This window comes from Bos indicus x Bos taurus, chromosome 8, assembly GCF_003369695.1.
Source record: "Bos indicus x Bos taurus breed Angus x Brahman F1 hybrid chromosome 8, Bos_hybrid_MaternalHap_v2.0, whole genome shotgun sequence".
Taxonomy (NCBI): domain Eukaryota; kingdom Metazoa; phylum Chordata; class Mammalia; order Artiodactyla; family Bovidae; genus Bos; species Bos indicus x Bos taurus.
The window spans coordinates 74,825,435-74,843,572 of NC_040083.1; the positions used below are offsets into that span (position 1 = coordinate 74,825,435).

General features: G+C 45.6%; 1 protein-coding gene across 1 annotated transcript in view; it reads right to left on the reverse strand.

Moving 5' to 3' along the window:
- Positions 1 to 259: 259 nt before the first annotated feature.
- Positions 260 to 18,138, reverse strand: part of B4GALT1 (beta-1,4-galactosyltransferase 1) — a 55,621-nt gene continuing 37,742 nt past the window's right edge. The window contains exons 3-6 of the mRNA XM_027550002.1: positions 13,903 to 14,090; positions 6,690 to 6,812; positions 3,591 to 3,695; positions 260 to 3,126 (exon numbers count right to left, since the gene is read on the reverse strand). Coding sequence (XP_027405803.1) covers positions 2,994 to 3,126; positions 3,591 to 3,695; positions 6,690 to 6,812; positions 13,903 to 14,090 — 549 coding nt within the window. The 3' untranslated portion in view covers positions 260 to 2,993. The remainder of the gene's footprint in view (positions 3,127 to 3,590; positions 3,696 to 6,689; positions 6,813 to 13,902; positions 14,091 to 18,138) is intronic.

The following is an 18,138-nucleotide window of genomic DNA, read 5'->3' on the forward strand; positions in this document are numbered from 1 at the left end:
ACTATTCCCATTTTACGGATATCCGTATGAGACTCAAATGGGGAAACGGCTGATTCCAGTAAGGTGCGTGTGATCCTAGGCAGGTGAGATAATATCTCCTCCCCTCACCCAAGCCCCCAGCTCTGCCCCCAACACAGTGAGGCAGGCAGAGGAGGTACAGCCCCGCTTTCCTCAGACCCTCCCAGCAGGCAGCCCCCATCACTGCCCTCCAGCTTTGGAGGAACCTAACCCCTTACATCAGAAGAGAGACCACCTGCCGTTACAAAGATAGGGTCATTTATTCACGTTATATTACTGGATTTTAAAGGCAAAAATACAGTTCTGTTTTGAACACCAACGTCAGACATTCACCCACTTACAATGGTAAATACATACATTTGTGTACATGGGAAATCAAAATACACAGCACACAGGTCTCTAGGACAGGAAGGCTCCCCTCCCTCCAGCCCACCCCCCCACCACTGGTCAGCAGAGGCCCTGAGGGGGCAGCACCAGCATTTCCTTTACCCTCTTGCGCCACCTCTGCCCTCTGACCTTTCCCAAAGGCCACCTTAGAGGGTCACCAGCAACAGAATGGACAGAAACAGAGAAGGGCACGTGACAATATCATGGTGACAACTTCCAGGTGAAGGAAATGCTCCTGAACCCTCAGTACTCAACTCCCCAGGGAGGAAGTAAGCACTGCAGCATCTGATGAACCAGACCAGGGCTAGGCTTAACCTTGGGCCCAGGTGGACCCCATGAGCGCACCAGGAGATGAGCAAACGGGGAATGGGTGATGAAGCAGCGTCTCCGGTGGTCCTGAGAATGAACCACAGATTTGACTATTACAATGGAACATGAAAGAAAATGTAATAGGAAAACAAAAAAGAAAAAAAAAGTCAGAATTTAATTTTTAAAAGTAAAGTAACAAAAAGGTTACCACCCAGGATACTTGTCTCCTTTCTTTTAAGGCACTTTGGAAAAGTCAGGATCTGGGAACAGAAAGTGAGGTCTTCATTCTTTGCGTTTCCCAAAGCTTCCTGTCAGGGCTATTCCTGGCTTGAACAACATCGTTATTAAGGAGTGGGGAATTGACAGACAGAATACTCTTTGCATAGCCCAGCTACAGTGGAAAATAATTTGTAACCAACACAAAGGTTTCTGGAAAAAGAACCAGGTAATAGCATGAGATGCTCAAAGCAATAAAGGCACAGGTATGATTGGGGCCAGGCACCAGTTCAGCGTCCACACTGAGGGCTGGTTTCTAGGCTGCCCCCAGCTGAAAGGTTAACCCTGGGATTAGAAAGCTGAATTTTAAGCCCTCAGCCCAGCCTGGACCCAGCACTCGTGCCCAGTGGCAGGAACTGCCTTGTGCATCTCACCCAGGCAGGCTAAATAAAACCTCCAGCAGCAGAGGTGGGCTTGGGGAAGACATCCACTGTGAGTCGGCCTCTCTGGGGTAGGAGCACCTGCTAAAACCTGAGGGGGGATGGGACGCTTTCGGCACCAGAGTGGCCGTGGGAGGAATGTGGGTGTGTTCAGCTGAACTGCTCTCTAGATCTCTAATTAAAAGGCACATTCATGCTGGAGAATGGACAGTCTGTTTGACCCTGAGTGCCACAGGCCAGTTTTAGGAAACAGGCAAGAGGCAATGGAACAAAAAGGGGGAGGGAGGGAAGAGAAAGGCAGCACAAGGGAGGCAGGAAGAGGAGGAGGACAGAAAACCGGTCCTGCAAGGTGGGCCAGGCAGCTCAGCCAACGGTGCCTGGAAGGCAGCCCCCGGGGGCAGATGGAAGGCCAGTAAACAATCTGATGGCTGTCATTTCCAGCTCCACAGCCTGGGGCCTAAGAGGGTTGCTGGGATCAGTCTGAGGTGGGGGTTGTTCCCTGGCCCTGCCCACCTGGGGAGGGCAGGGAGGTGGCGAGGTGGGGAACTCTGCCAGGCAGGCCAAGATGTCTGCCTCCCCCGCAGAGTCCAGCTTGACAGCGCTCATGGGGCGCCTTAGCTCTCACCGAAGGACCCAAAGATGTCTATGTTCTTCAGAAAACCTGGCCTGCCAGCTCCATCCGAAGCCCATGTGGGGCCACTACAGCATACGTTATTTTTCCCCCTAAAAAATGCTCAATCCCCATCCCCACATGTAAAACACAATAAAAATACATAGGAAATTCAAGTTTATATAGCATGCTCAGAAAAATAAATTGCCATGACTAAAGACTATGCCATTCTGGATCAACACAAAAATCAAGCTAGACCATAAGGAGGATCTGATTTGTTCTTTCTTTAAAATACTACAAATGCTATTTAAAAAAAGGATTTACATTCAGAAATCAGACATTTGGAGAAAGGCCACTGACTGTGAGAACACCCAAGGCTTTTGCTCTGGTGGCTAAAGTGGCCTTGGAATTCAAGCCTCAAGTTTTAAAATTCTTTTGCTAAGAAAAGATACACACACACAGTGATTGTAATAGTTGCATATCATGGAGAGAGGGTCGAGGGTTGGGGGTGATAACATGAGAATGGTTGAAACTGGGTGTTTTTCTGTTAAAACACGACAATGGAAAAACACCACACCAATCCGATTTCAGCAGCACTCTCCAATTTTTCACAAAGTAAGAATACCATGATTTAAAGCAAAACTCTTACCTATATCACAACAAATTAGCAGTTTTGTTTTTTTTTTTTTTGCTGGGGATGAGTCCCACAGTCACCAGATTTGGAGCTGTGCACAGCTTTGATTCTTTGGGGTGAACCATGAACATGCCGAGAGCCTCCAAAGGCTGATGGTTTCTATGCTTACATACACCTCGTGGGGCTGACAAGTCACATGCTGAGCCAAGTTGGGGGCAATATATCCCACTTGTCCTGGTCGTCCGGAAAGGCGTCTGAATGATGAGCAGAGAGGGCCTATCACTGATTGTGAGAATGAGAGGGACCAGCCCAGCACACAGGCAGAGACACAGCAGAGGTCCCTGGCCATTTTCAGGTCTCTGATCAATGCACCAAAATGCTAGCTCGGCGTCCCGATGTCCACTGTGATTTTGGTATACAACGGGTACCTCTGGACCTCTAACACCATGTAGGTGAGTGAGTTCAAACCATCAGAGAGCATTGTCTCCTTTGTATGTGCAATTCGGTCAAACCTATAAGGAACAAACAGACAAAGGGTTTGAAGCCAAAACAAAAATCTTTACTCAAAACTTTAAATGTGTGTACTTTAATGGCCCCTTTTCCCTCCTACTAGGCTTCTCCGGTGGCTCATCAGTAAGGAATCTACCTGCCAATATAGGAGATGCAGGTTCAATCCCAGGGTCGGGAAGATCCTCTGGAGAAGGAAGTGGCAACCCACTCCAGTATTCTTGCCTGGGAAATCCCATGGACAGAGGGGCCTGGTGGGCTACAGTCCGTGGGGTCGCAGAGTCACACACAACTGAGTGACTAAATCACCACCACCACCACCACCTCCCTCCTACTCCAACCCTGCCCTGTGGATAGAACCTGTTTTCCCTTGAGGCACAGAGCCCACTCCAGAGCCCCATTCCTGCAGCCAGCCCCACCTGAAGGCGGAAGGAAACACACACAGGGGAGAGAATAAAAGAGAACACACCTCTGAGGATTAGGTTCATTTTTCTTGTCTCTCGAGTGGCGGATCATCCGACACTTCCCGATCACAGCATTTGGGCGAGACACAGACATGCCTCTAAAAGCTAATCTGTAAGGAGCAAAGGGACAAGTGGTCATCACAGAGCTGCCACAAGACCCAGGTCCCACAGCCCCAGCTGCAAGACTTTGGTCCCGTCTACCATCCTATCCTGCCAGCTGGTCTCACCAACCCACACCCCAGCCCAGTGTACAGGCAGCAGTTAAAACTCACACCCCTTCCTCATAACCTTTTACCCTTGGTTCTAGATCTTGTGGGGGGACTATCTTGTGCCAGGCACTGGGGGTGTCTGCCCTCGTGGAATTTATGATGTGGATGCTTAGAACGTAGGGCCATAGGGGCCAGGACGAAGGGGAGGAGGTGGGCGTGGGGATGCTCAGCACAGAGGGAGAAGCAACCAACTCCACCTGATCTAGACTGGGCAGAGCCAAGCCCTGAAGATGAGTGGGTGTTTGCCAGAACATTTTGGGCAGTCAGGACAGCACAGGCAAAGGCAGGGAGGTGAGAGCAAGCGTAGTGCCCTCTGGGATCATCAAAGTTTGGGGTAGGAAGTGGCCAGAGGTGAAGCAGGAAAGAAGGGCAGAGACTGTATCATGGAAGCCTTCCAGAGCATCTCCCAGAACAGGGCCAATGTCTGAAAGGGATATAACACAGTCATCCCTTGGTATCCCCAGGGGATCGGTTCCTGGACAACCTCCTTCCCCGTGGTTGCTCAAGTCCCTTATGTAAAATGTGTAGCATTTCCATATAACCTATGCACGTCCTCATCCTCCCATATACTTTACATCACCTCTAGATAACTTATAATACCTAATATAGTGTGAATGATATGTAGAGAGTTATAAATACAATGTAAATGTTATGGAAATAGTTTCAGGTGCACAGCGATTTCAAGTTTTGTTTTCTGGAATTTTCTGGAATTCTTCTCCCCCCCTGAATATTTTTGATTGAAGGTGCGTTGAATCTGTGGGGATGTGTAATCTGCAGATATGGAGAGCTCACTATATGCTGTGTTTCCCAACACCATACACAGAGTTGGCCAACGGGAAGTCTCTCTGTTAGGCAGTATAATAATGGAAAGCGGGGAACAAGACTAGAGGCAGCCAGATCACAGTGGAAGATTCTGTGTGGGTTCTGAAGGAGAAAGGAATGAGGAATACCAACCAAAGTCTTGACAGGAAGAATACAACACTAAGCCGAGAGGCAGAAATGGCTGGTCTGAGGTGACTTAAAGGTTCCCAGCCCGGCCTCCCTCAGTGCTGAGCTAGGGCCTAGCAAAAGCAAGCTGGTACAGAGTAAGAGTTAGGTTCTTTACCTTTCAGGAAAACTGCTCCAGGAGGAGAAGCAAGATAGGCATAAGGGTTTAAGAGGTAAAAACCACTACGTATAAGATAAATATAGCTTCCCTGGTGGCTCAAATGGTAAAGAATCTGCCTGCAATGCAGGAGACCTAGGTTTGATCCCTGGGTTGGGAAGATCCCCTGCAGAAGTGAATGGCTACCCACTCCAGTATTCTTGTCTGGAGAATTCCATGGACAGAGGAGCCTGGCAGGCTACAGTCCATGGGGTTGCAAAGAGTCAGACATGACTGAGTGACTAACATGTCCACTTCCCGTACGACAAATAAGCCACAAGGATATATTACACAGCACTGGGACTATAGCCAAAGTTTTATAATGACCATACATGGAATATAACCTTTAAAAATTGTGAATTACTATGTTGTACATCTGAAACATACATTGTACATCAACTATACCTCAATTTAAAAATTTTAAAAACTTTTTTTTAAAGAAAGGACAGAAAGCTCCTCCATAACCACTGATGCTTCTGTTCCCCCACCCTCAGGAGTTCGTCCTCAGGGCTCCCTCCTGGAGACTTTTCTGATCACTCAGGTCTGTGCAGCACGTCAGTCTTGTACACCGTCACAGGGGCCCCGCATGGGTGCGGTGCTGTGAAAGGAGGTCTGTTTCTGTCTGGAATCCCTCTTCAGGGCTTCAGTGTCTTCCTCCCCACCGGTCCTGCCTGGCCCAGTGTTCTGCATATTGATAATCAATCTCTAAAATTCAAATTTTCTTCAAGGACTGTGTTAAAGACTTGGGTCTATGCTGCAAAGCTAATCTTAAGTGACTTGGATGCAGCTCTGAAAGACATCTTCTGTTAATGATGAAATTAAAGTACTCCAGTTCAGGAAGGCACCAGGGGGTATTCTGGTTTCAAACTCAGTGGCAAGTTCAGGTTGGCTCCCAGAGGGAGAAGGTGCTTTTTGCCTACATCCAGCAGGGGTGAAGATTCCACTGCCAGGAAAAACCAAGCAGAATGTGCTTTCAAATGCCACTGACAGATGGTTTTTTTTACCATCTGTGATGACAACTCACATAATAAAGTTTTACCAACTCATGAAGAGCCCCAGGGTGTGGATGGCCATGTCGTGTGATTCACCCCTTCACATGTTTCTCATTTTACATTTTCCAGAAGGCTAAGGCAAAAATCACAGAAGCTAGTTTTCCTAAAGATACTTTTTAATGTTTTAAAATTTTTTTTGTATTGGTGTATAGCCAATTAAAAATGTTACCATAGTTTCAGGTGGACAAAGAAGGGACTCAGCTATACATCATATACATGTATCCATTCTTCCCCAAACTTCCCTCCCATCTAGGCTGTCACATAACATTGAGCAGAGTCCCATGTGCTATACAATAGGATCTTACTGGTTATCCATTTAAATACAGCAGTGAGTACAGGTTGCGTTTTTTGTTGTTTTTGTTCCTAATGCAGGTAGGTTAAAACCTTCAAGTGCACATCAGAGTTACACACATGCTTATTTTCAGATGCTTTCCAGTTTCGTTAAGGGTTCTCATGGTGTGTCTCTTAAGACACTCTTTATCACCTGGAGCATCTACAGCAGGGCTCACCTAAGAATTCAGGCTCAGTGGGGATTGCATCTCTCCTCAGGGTCAATCCTTGCAAAATAACCAAGCATGGATAGAAAAACTAGAAGTGAAGGGAGACAGGGAAGCACGAGATCTAAGTTGTGACTCTTACCTGTTATAAATGTCATCATCTTCACCTCCCCAGCCCCAGTAGTTATTAGGAAATCCATTGATGCTGAGAAACTGTTGTTTACTTAGAGCAGAGACACCTCCAAAATACTGCACGTAAGGTAGGCTGGGGAAAAAAACCATACACATGCACACACAGAGGACCAGTAGTTAGTATTTATTCTTTAATAAAGTTCACTCAAAATATAAATACTTCTGGGATTCCCCCAATGCAGGAGACATGGGTTCAATCTCTGGTCCAGGAAGACCTCACATGTCTCGGAACAACTAAGCTCTGCGCCACAACTATTGAGCCTGTGCTCTCAAGCCCAAGAACCGCAACTATTGGAGCTCGTGTGCCTCGAGCCCATGCTCTGCAACAAGAGAAGCCACCACAATGAGAGACCCACGCACTGCGGTGAAGAGTTAGCCCCATTCGCCGCCACTAGAGAAAAGCCCACGTGCAGCAACGAAGACCCAGCACTGCCAAAAATCAATCAGTTCAGTCACTCAGCCGTCTCCAACTCTTTGTGACCCCATGGGCTGCAGCATGCCAGGCTTCCCTGTCCATCACCAACTCCTGGAGCTTTCTCAAACTCATGTCCGTCAAGTCGCTGATGCCAGCCAACTATCTTATCCTCTGTCGCCCCTTCTGCTCCTGCCTTCAATCTTTCCCAGCATCAGGGTCTTATTATTTTTTAAAGATATATAAACACTTCTAAAGTTATTTTTATTCCCTGGAACTTTTAAGTTAGGGATTTATGAGGGTTTCCTTTGTTTTGTTTTCATATCAGACTCAGATTATCTCAGAGAAGACACAGATATCAAAAAGCAGAATCTTGCACTTTCCAAGAACACTGGTAATCTAGACAATCAGTCAGTGACAAATACAGAGGCCCAGTTCTGCACTGCTTGAGAACCTGCTTTCCATGGGTCAGAAATTCTTCTCCAGAAGGTCCCAGAAACTGAGACTGCTTTAGAATCTCCTGTGCCCACCTTGTCATGCCCCCCTTCCCACCCCTGGCCCATCAACAGTCTTCTTTCATTCTTCCAAAGGTATACTGACTTGAACACTGACCCCAACAGTCAAGACAAAATTTGCTAAAATAAAAATTTTCTTGGAAAATTCTACCACATCCTGACTTGGCAAAATGTATGATGATGAATCTATTTTGACCCATTTTCAAGCAGCAGGGCATCTGGGCTTTCATCCTTCCAAACCATTCTGCATTTCAATATTTCAGTGGTTATGAATCATGGACTCCTGAGGGACACAGAGGAAGAACTGACGAGAAATGTTAAGAATCTGGATGTGCCCAGAGGGCAAGCAAAGGCTTTCCTGTGGGCTTTATAAAGGCTGCGATTCTGTGACAGCCCTGTGTGTACCTCCAAACCACAACTGGGCTTTTACTGGAATCCAAAGAGACCAAAACCCATCACACAAATTAAGGAAAACTCTAACTCAGACTTTGAGGGGGAAGTCAGCCAAACCATACAAAATGTATGAAAAAAAAGATGCAGTTATTATTTTCAAATACGTTCCAGAATTCTGAATGCAAGCATACACAAGCAAAGATCCCTGGGGGCCTGCTTTAATGAATCAAAGATCAGATCAGTCGCTCAGTCGTGTCCGACTCTTTGGGACCCTATGAATCGCAGCACGTCAGGCCTCCCTGTCCATCACCAACTCCCGGAGTTCACTCAGACTCATGTCCATCGAGTCAGTGATGCCATCCAGCCATCTCATCCTCTGTCGTCCCTTTCTCCTCTGGCCCCCAATCCCTTCCAGCATCAGTCTTTTCCAATGAGTCAACTCTTCGCATGAGGTGGCCAAAGTACTGGAGTTTCAGCTTTAGCATCATTCCTTCCAAAGAAATCCCAGGGCTGATCTCCTTCAGAATGGACTGGTTGGATCTCCTTGCAGTCCAAGGGACTCTCAGGAGTCTTCTCCAACATCACAGTTCAAAAGCATCAATTCTTCGGTGCTCAGCTTTCTTCACAGTCCAACTCTCACATCCATACATGACCACTGGAAATAGCCTTGACTGGACGGACCTTTGTTGGCAAAGTAATGTCTCTGCTTTTGAATATGCTATCTAGGTTGGTCATAACTGTCCTTCCAAGGAGTAAGCGTCTTTTAATTTCATGGCTGCAGTCACCATCTGCAGTGATTTTGGAGCCCAGAAAAATAAAGTCTGACACTGTTTCCACTGTTTCCCCATCTATTTCCCATGAAGTGATGGGACCGGATGCCATGATCTTTGTTTTCTGAATGTTGAGCTTTAAAAGCCAACTTTTTCACTCTCCACTTCCACCTTCATCAAGAGGCTTTTTAAGTTCCTCTTCACTTTCTGCCATAAGGGTGGTGTCATCTGCATATCTAAGGTTATCGATATTTCTCCCAGCAATCTTGATTCCAGCTTGTGTTTCTTTCAGCCCAGCGTTTCTCATGATGTACTCTGCATAGAAGTTAAATAAACAGGGTGACAATATACAGCCTTAACGTACTCCTTTTCCTATTTGGAACCAGTCTGTTGTTCCATGTCCAGTTCTAACTGTTGCTTCCTGACCTGCATACAAATTTCTCAAGAGGCAGCTCAGGTGGTCTGGTATTCCCATCTCTTTCAGAATTTTCCATAGTTTATTGTGATCTGCACAGTCAAAGGCTTTGGCATAGTCAATAAAGCAGAAATAGATGTTTTTCTGGAACTCTTGCTTTTTCCATGATCCAGCAAATGTTGGCAATTTGATCTCTGGTTCCTCTGCCTTTTCTAAAACCAGCTTGAACGTCAGGAAGTTCACGGTTCACATATTGCTGAAGCCTGCCTTGGAGAATTTTAAGCATTACTTTACTAGCGTGTGAGATGAGTGCAATTGTGCGGTAGTTTGAGCATTCTTTGGCATTGCCTTTCTTTGGGATTGGAATGAAAACTGACCTTTTCCAGTCCTGTGGCCACTGCTGAGTTCTCCAAATTTGCTGGCATATTGAGTGCAGCACTTGCACAGCATCATCTTTCAGGATTTGGAATAGCTCAACTGGAATTCCATCACCCCCACTAGCTTTGTTTGTAGCGATGCTTTCTAAGGCTCACTTGACTTCACATTCCAGGATGTCTGGCTCTAGGTCAGTGATCACACCATCGTGATTATCTGGGACATGAAAGATCTTTTTTGTACAGTTCTTCTGTGTATTCTTGCCATCTCTTCTTAATATCTTCTGCTTCTGTTAGGTCCATACCATTTCTGTCCTTTATCGAGCCCATCTTTGCATGAAATGTTCCCTTGGTATCTCTGATTTTCTTGAAGAGATCTCTCGTCTTTCCCATTCTGTTGTTTTCCTCTATTTCTTTGCATTGATCGCTGAAGAAGGCTTTCTCATCTCTTCTTGCTATTCTTTGGAACTCTGCATTCAGATGTTTATATCTTTCCTTTTCTCCTTTGCTTTTCGCTTCTCTTCTTTTCACAGCTATAATCCACTTGTAATTAGGTATCATCATTTAAGCATCGAGTCATCCCCCTTTGATTCTGCACACTATAGTCTGCACTTATAATGTGAGGGTTTGAAAACCAGAGGTGACCAGGCCATTAAGGCTTTTTCATAATCAGTGTTTTTATAGAAGTGGACTCTCAGCCACTGCACAGGGGAAGTATATGCTATTCTGACCAGATTTGGTTTTGCTGTCTCTGCTGGTTTCTCTTACCTTCCTGCCTCGTCTCCCAAGCCTAACTAGTTCTGGGTGAAATATACATGATACTGTGGTAAAGAATTAGGTAAGCACCACCACACTTCAAGGGCAGAGTTCAGAGGAACCGGTGTGTCTCAAAGAGGAGAAGATGCACAAACAGGGAGGGAGATGGGGAAGATAGGAGGGTACAAAGTTCTGTTTACATCCTTTAAGACAGGATGTTTATGGTCTGAACGCTTTAATCTTGGGGAAGGACTTCAGAGCATCCTCTGTTCATCTCACAACCCTCATGCCCCCAGCAAGGGAGGACAGAAAGAAATGATGAGAGCAAGATGAGTTTGGGACTTCCCTGGTGGTCCACTGATTAAGGATCTGCCTTGCAATCCAAGGGACACTGGTTTGATTCCTGGTCCAGGAAGATCCCATGTGTTGCAGAGCAACTAAGTCCGTGAGCCACAACTACTGAAGCCCTCGTGCCTAGAGCCTGTGCTCACAACAAGAGAAGCCACTGCAATGAGAAGCCTGTGCACCACAAGTAACCCCTGCTTCCTGCAACTAGAGAAAGCCCATGTGCAGTAACAAAGACCCAGCACGGCCAAAAAATTAAGTAAACTTTAAAAAATAAATAAAATGAATCTGAAAGAAAGCTGCTGTATCTATACCGAGGGACTGACAGTTGGCACACAGGCCTGCAGTACTGCGGTAGTCAAGCCTGAGCCAGGGATGCTCAGCACACGAGGTACCCACAGCACACCTTCTTGGAGCTTCCAGGTTGACTTAGAACATGGAGGAAGAGGTCAGGTTACCCAACTGACAGGTGCCTTAAGTTTATGTTGATACAAACGTGGACAAATTATGGAATTAAATACAAATTTACTTTTTAAGATTAAAAAAATGGACCACAAGACTATTTTCCACCTATGACAATAGGCTTTAATTACACTGCTGCTCCTGGGGACAGGCATCAGCTAGCTTCCTCGCAAAGGGGCATTTTGGTGGGAAAGTCTGAGCCCCAGTGTTTAAGCAGAAGCCTGTGCTTTGCAGGGAAAGAGAACCGTGTTCCTTCTTAAAGTGCCAAGGAAGATCTGCTCAATTACCCAAGTCTAAGAAATTACTGAGGGAAGATGACTCCAATTTGCTTCCCAAATTGTGAGGGGAAGGGGAGAAGAAAATCAAGTAATACAATCACCTGGAGCCTGAAGATAAGTACCATCCCAAATATAAACACTTCTCACCTGGAGGTGCAGAGGTATAGGTGCTTCTGGACTCCACTTCCCTCCTTAAATAATAACCAACTATAACTATTCTCCATCTGAATGCAGAGTTCCAAAGAATAGCAAGGAGAGAGAAGAAAGCCTTCCTCAGTGAGCAGTGCAAAGAAACAGAGGAAAACAATAGAATGGGAAAGGCTAGAGATCTCTTCAAGAAAAATTAGAGATACCAAGGGAACATTTCATGCAAAGATGGGCTCAATAAAGGACAGAAATGGTATGGCCCTAACAGAAGCAGAAGATATTAAGAGGTGGCAAGAATACACAGAAGAACTGTACAAAAAAGAGCTTCACGACCCAGATAATCATGATGGTGTGATTACTGACCTAGAGCCAGACATCCTGGAATGGGAAGTCAAGTGGGCCTTAGAAAGCATCACTATGAACAAAGTTAGTGGAGGTGATGGAATTGCAGTGAAGCTATTTCGAATCCTGAAAGATGATGCTGTGAAAGTGCTGCACTCAATATGCCAGCAAATTTGGAGAACTCAGCAGTGGCCACAGGACTGGAAAAGGTCAGTTTTCATTCTAATCCCAAAGAAAGGCGATGTCAAAGAATGCTCAAACTACCGCACAACTGCACTCATCTCACACACTACTAAAGTAATGCTTAAAATTCTCCAAGCCAGGCTTCAGCAATACGTGGACCACAAACTTCCAGATTATCAAGCTGGTTTTTGAAAAGGCAGAGGAACCAGAGATCAAATTGCCAACATCCGCTGGATCATTGTAAAAGCAAGAGAGTTTCAGAAAAACATCTATTTCTGCTTTATTGACTATGCCAAAGCCTTTGACTGTGTGGATCACAATAAACTGTGAAAAATTCTGAAAGAACTGGGATGGGAATACCAGACCACCCAACCTGCCTCTTCAGAAATCTGTACTGGACATGGAACAACAGACTGGTTCCAAATAGGAAAAGGAGTACGTCAAGGCTGTATATTGTCACCCTGCTTATTTAACTTGTATGCAGAGTACATCATGAGAAATGCTGGGCTGGATGAAGCACAAGCATGGAATCGAGATTGCCGGGAGAAATATCAATAACCTCAGATATGTAGATGACACCACCCTTACGGCAGAAAGTGAAGAAGAACTAAAGAGCCTCTTGATGAAAGTGAAAGTGGAGAGTGAAAAAGTTGGCTTTTAAAGCTCAACATTCAGAAAACTAAGATCATTGCATCCGGTCCCATCACTTCATGGGAAATAGATGGGGAAACAGTGGAAACAGTGTCAGACTTTATTTTTCTGGGCTCCAAAATCACTGCAGATGGTGACTGCAGCCATGAAATTAAAAGATGCTTACTGCTTGGAAGGAAAGTCATGACCAACCTAGACAGCATACTAAAGCAGAGACATTACTTTGCCAACAAAGGTCCGTCTAGTCAAGGCTATGGTTTTTCCAGTACTCATGTATGGATGTGAAAGCTGGACTCTAAAGAAAGCTGAGTGCTGAAGCGTTGATGCTTTTGAACTGTGGTGTTGGAGAAGACTCTTGAGAGTCCCCTGGACTGCAAGGAGATCCAACCAGTCCATCCTAAAGGAGATCAGTCCTGAGTGTTCATTGGAAGGACTGATGTTGAAGCTGAAACTTGAATACTTGGGTCACCTGATGCAAAGAGCTGATTCATTTGAAAAGATCCTGATGCTGGGAAAGATTGAGGGCAGGGGGAAAAGGGGATGACAGAGGATGAGATGGTTGGATGGCATCACCAACTCAATGGAGATGAGTTTAAGTAAACTCTAGGAGTTGATGGTGGACAGGGAGGCCTGGCGTGCTGTGGTCCATGGGGTCGCAAAGAGTCAGACACAACCGAGCGACTCAACTGAACTGATGAGCTTCAAAGGACTTCCCAGGTGGCTCCAGTGGTCTAGAACTCCTACCAATGCAGGAGACGGAAGAGACATGGGTTCGATCACTGGGCCAGGAAGATCCCCTGGAGGTGGGGCATAACAAGCCACTCCAGGATTCTTGCCTAGAGAATCCCACAGACAGAGGGGCCTGGTGGGCTACGGTCCATAGGGGTGCAAGGAGTCAGACACGACTGAAGTGACTTAGCACAGCATTCAGCACACGTGCACTCTGAAGAGACTTAACACAGCATTCACACACATGTGCTTCAAAAGCACCCAGTTCTCCCAAAAGCCATTCTCCTCCAAAGCCTAAGAGGCACTACTCCTGGGCTAGAGGAACTGTGTTCCCTGGTTGTCATGGAAGACACAAAAATGTTTTCTGCAGATTCCAGTAAACATCTCTTACCTAAATCCAAACTTATCCATTGCTACAGAAATGTGCCGTGGCTGTGAAAAGCACCTGTAGGTGTTATGGTCGTTCATTGGGATGAGGTCCACATCGCTAAACACAAAGCAGTTGTAGTCATAGTCCTTCAAGGCCTCTTTAAAGCCAACATTGAGGAGCTTTGCGCGGTTGAACATGGACTCTCCAGCCTGGTGCAGAAACAAAAAAAAAGTGCCATCAGATGCCATGAGGCCTTTCAGCCAAACACTCATGGGGACTGGTGACCTGTCTGCTTCACGTAGCCCTTAGACCATTCCTGGGCCTCATTTTCTACCCTCACTTTACAACTCAATCCTGAATAGCATTCCCTGAACCAGCAATCCCTCTTCTAGGAGTTATTCTGTAGGACTTGCAAGTGTGCAAATGACAGGTGAACAACGTGTTCACTCTTTTCACCACATGTTCACCAACGCAAAAGGCTGCAAACAATGACGTAAGCATGATCAGGAAACGGCTTCAACAAACCATGATGCATCCATATAATGGAATAGAGCTGTTTAAAAAAAAAAAACAAGGAAGCTCTAAAAGGAAATGATCATTGAGATAGTATTGTTAGGTGAAAGGTGTTTAAACAGATGTGTTATTTATTCTTATAGTACATATAGGCTAATTGCAGGAAGGATATCAGGAAACTGCCGACAATGGGACTTTTTCACTTCTACCTGCTTTTGTGTGGTTGACTAGGGTTTGATCATCACATTGGGTCCAGGTATTTGTCACTAAACCAGGCACCAGGAAATATGGCAAATTCAAGTCAGTCTCTGCCCTCCCAGTGCTCACAGTGTAGGGTGGAACCAGTGAGCTACAGGGCACAGTAGAGATAGTGTGTATGAGAGAGGAGGACACCCCCTTCAGGATGCCAACCACGGGGTCTACAAGAATTAAGTGTGTTGGTGCAAAGGTACTTCATATTTTATTTACTTCTCGTTTATTTTCAGTCTTCCCAATTAGAACCTAAGCTCAATGAACGCTGGAATTTTTTTTTTTTTGCTGTTTCTTCACCCATTGGAAACAGGCCTGGAACATAGCCTGGCATACAGTAAGAGCTCAGTATATAACCACTGGATGGATGGATGGATGGATGGCTGGATGAGTAGACAAATGGATGGACTTCAACATACAATGGCAGATGGCAACCCTTTGGGGAGACTCCAACCTAAGGGGCCTCTCATGGGTCTCTGCTCTTACCAGTTACCAAGGCCCCAGGTTAGTAAGGACAGTAACATCATTGACACAATCATGCTTACACTTAATTCACAAGCACTTCAATACCCATACTCTCATCCTGGCTGGAATTCTCCCATCATTGTCATGAAGAAACTAAGGCCACATAAATGACACAGCTGGTGCTGGAGCCCAACCCTCTAGAATCCTCACTTTTCAGTCTTTCTCAGGATCAAGAAGATCAAGGACCTCTACTTTAGGGGAAAATGTGCCTCACGAGGGCCTACAGTATCTGTACGGTCTCTAAGGTGGGGTGCTGCACATCTTCTCTCCAGGACTCTAAGATAGGGCCTGGACACTGGCTCTCCACCAGGCTGCCTGAGTGAGGACAGAGTGCCCGGATGGTGCCACAGCCCCCAGTGTCAGGAGGGTGACTCAGGGCAACAGACCACTTGAGAAAGACAAGTACCAGGAAGTCAGAAAGAGCAGCCCAAAAGAGTAAATGAAACATTTTACATGAGAGCTCCTTTCTTCAGCCTGTGACAAAGCATTCTAACCATGCATGGTAAAGGGAGAAGGCTGTGCCCTGTGGTACTCGGGGTGTACTTGGGCTGCTCTGTCAGTTAAAGAGAGGCACCATGGCGTCGCAAAGAGTTGGACACAACTGAGCACGCATGCAGGCACACACGCCAGTTAAGAACCATTTAGAATTCTGCCTTCAGCTAATTCTGTGTAAGTCCTGAGACCAAGAAAAAAAAAAGACCAAAGTTTAGGAACTGCATATGAAGTTGTTGTCATTATTATTATTATAATAACACACCGCTAATATTCTCGGGGGGATCTGATACACCAGGCACAGGAAGTATTTTACAAGCATGGTGTGTCCTTTAATCATCTCAACAATCTTGTTAACAACTTTCACCCCCAAATCTGATTTGCTTCCTTCTCCCACACCCTTCGACCTCCTGGAAATAGAGGCCTGCATCTAGTGGTTTCCATCTTCCTCCTCCAGCCCCATTAAGATTCTCAGAGAGTTAGCTTTCTCTGAATATTGTGAGATAAAATTCAGCCCCATTGAACATGTTTCCAACAAGTGAACAGGCAATGTTCCAACAAAGCCTTTTCCCAGTTGTGGAGCAGACTCCCACCCAAGTCACTGCCCAGTGCTCCCTTCTGTTGGTCTGTTCCCCAGTGACAGGAGCAGGGTGTTGGTGGCCTTGTCTGAAGCACAGGACCTGGCCTGTTGGCCATGACTGATTGACCTAAGCAGATACCTGAATGAGACTACCCTAAGCATTTTCCTCCCACAGGAACTAGAAATATGGAACCATGAATGGGCACCGCTGGTGCCAACCCCAGGACCAATGGCAGTCTGGAGGAGAAACCCAAAGAGCAGACCTGTTCTACCCCTTTCCCCATGTGTGGGGTGACTGACAAGTGGGTGTATCAGTCAAGAGAGGCCAACATCCATCAGTCCAGAGGGGACAGGAGTCTGGGCCTGGTCAGTGTGCTGGCCTGGGGAAGAGTGAGGACACGTGAGGTGGGAGGCCTGGCAGAGTCTACGCTCTCCAGACGCTTCATGCAGCAAACCCGATGCCCTTTGGGCAGATCTGGGTGGCAGGGACAAATGTCTCAAGCAGTGTCAGATGGCTCTCCAAGGCATTAAAACCTTTTTCTGAGAGCCCTAAACATGTACCCTAAACATAAGAGCAAGTAATATGTCCACTCAGAATCCTCATACACTGCTGGTGGGAATACAAAATCGTGCTGCCATCTTGGAAGACAGTCTGGAGTTCCTCACATGGATAAACAAAGAGTCACCATGTGATCCAGAAATTCTACTCCCACATATATACTCAAGAGAAATGGAAACATGTCCACACAAAAACTTTCAAATAAAGTTCACAGCAGCACTGTCCAGCACTTTTTAGATAGCTAAAAAGTGGAAACAACCCAAATGGCCATTAACTGATAAATGGACAAATAAAATATGGTATATGCATACAATTCAACATTATTCTGCAATAAAAAGAATGAAGTACTGCTACATGCTGTAAATTGGATGAACCTTGAAAACATCATGCTAAGTGAAAGAAATCAGTCACAAAGGATCACAGATAAGGTTGCACTTATATGAAATGTCCAGAACAGGCAAATCCACAGAGACAGAATATAGAATTGTAGCTACTAGGGCGGGAGAGAATGGAGGAGTTAACTGATAGCTAAGAAGTGTAGGGGAGTTTTTTTGGCTTAATAAAGATGTTCTAAAATTGATCATGGTTGATGGATGCCCAATTCTGAATATACTAAAAGCTACTGAATTATATACTTTAAATAGGTATATTGTATGATATGTAATTATATCTCAATTAAATTATATAAAAAAAGAAAAGCCTGCTCCGGAGATGGGAGAGGACCAGAGGGCCCTGTTTCTCCCTCTTTTTCTGTATTGATTCTGCTCATTTATTGGGTATCTACTTTTTGCTTAGCAGTAGGGATACAGAAAAAGAAAAGACACAAGCTCTGCTTTTGAGAAGTTCCAAGTTAAACAGGCAATTGTATTTTTATGGAGTGATGAGCTCTTTAGGGTGGACAGCTAGCTAAAGGGGAAGGAGGAGAAAGGAGCTCCCTAGCCCAGCACATACAGAGAAGTAGAGGTGGAAACACGAACCCAATCATAGAAAATTAGAGAAGGCCTCAAAGAAGCTAGCCAAGTTTAGTTGGGAGGCATGAGAAGAATATTCCGAGATGAGCAAGCAGCATTTGTAAAGCCTGTGAGAAAAGATAGCATTCAAGGAACTACAGAAACACAGACTGGGGAAGCCAGACTAAGACAAGAAGGTAGATGTGGACCAAAACATGAGGCAGGAAAGGGAGGCTAGGAACTTTGCTAAAATAATCAAGACTTTCTCTTTTTTATTCAGGCCATAGGAAGCTCTTGAGGTTTTAAATGAGAATTATGTTTTGCAAGCCCAGGAGGAATTTGTGCCCTACTTGCCAACTGAGGGCAGCAAGACCAGTCTGCAAGCTATG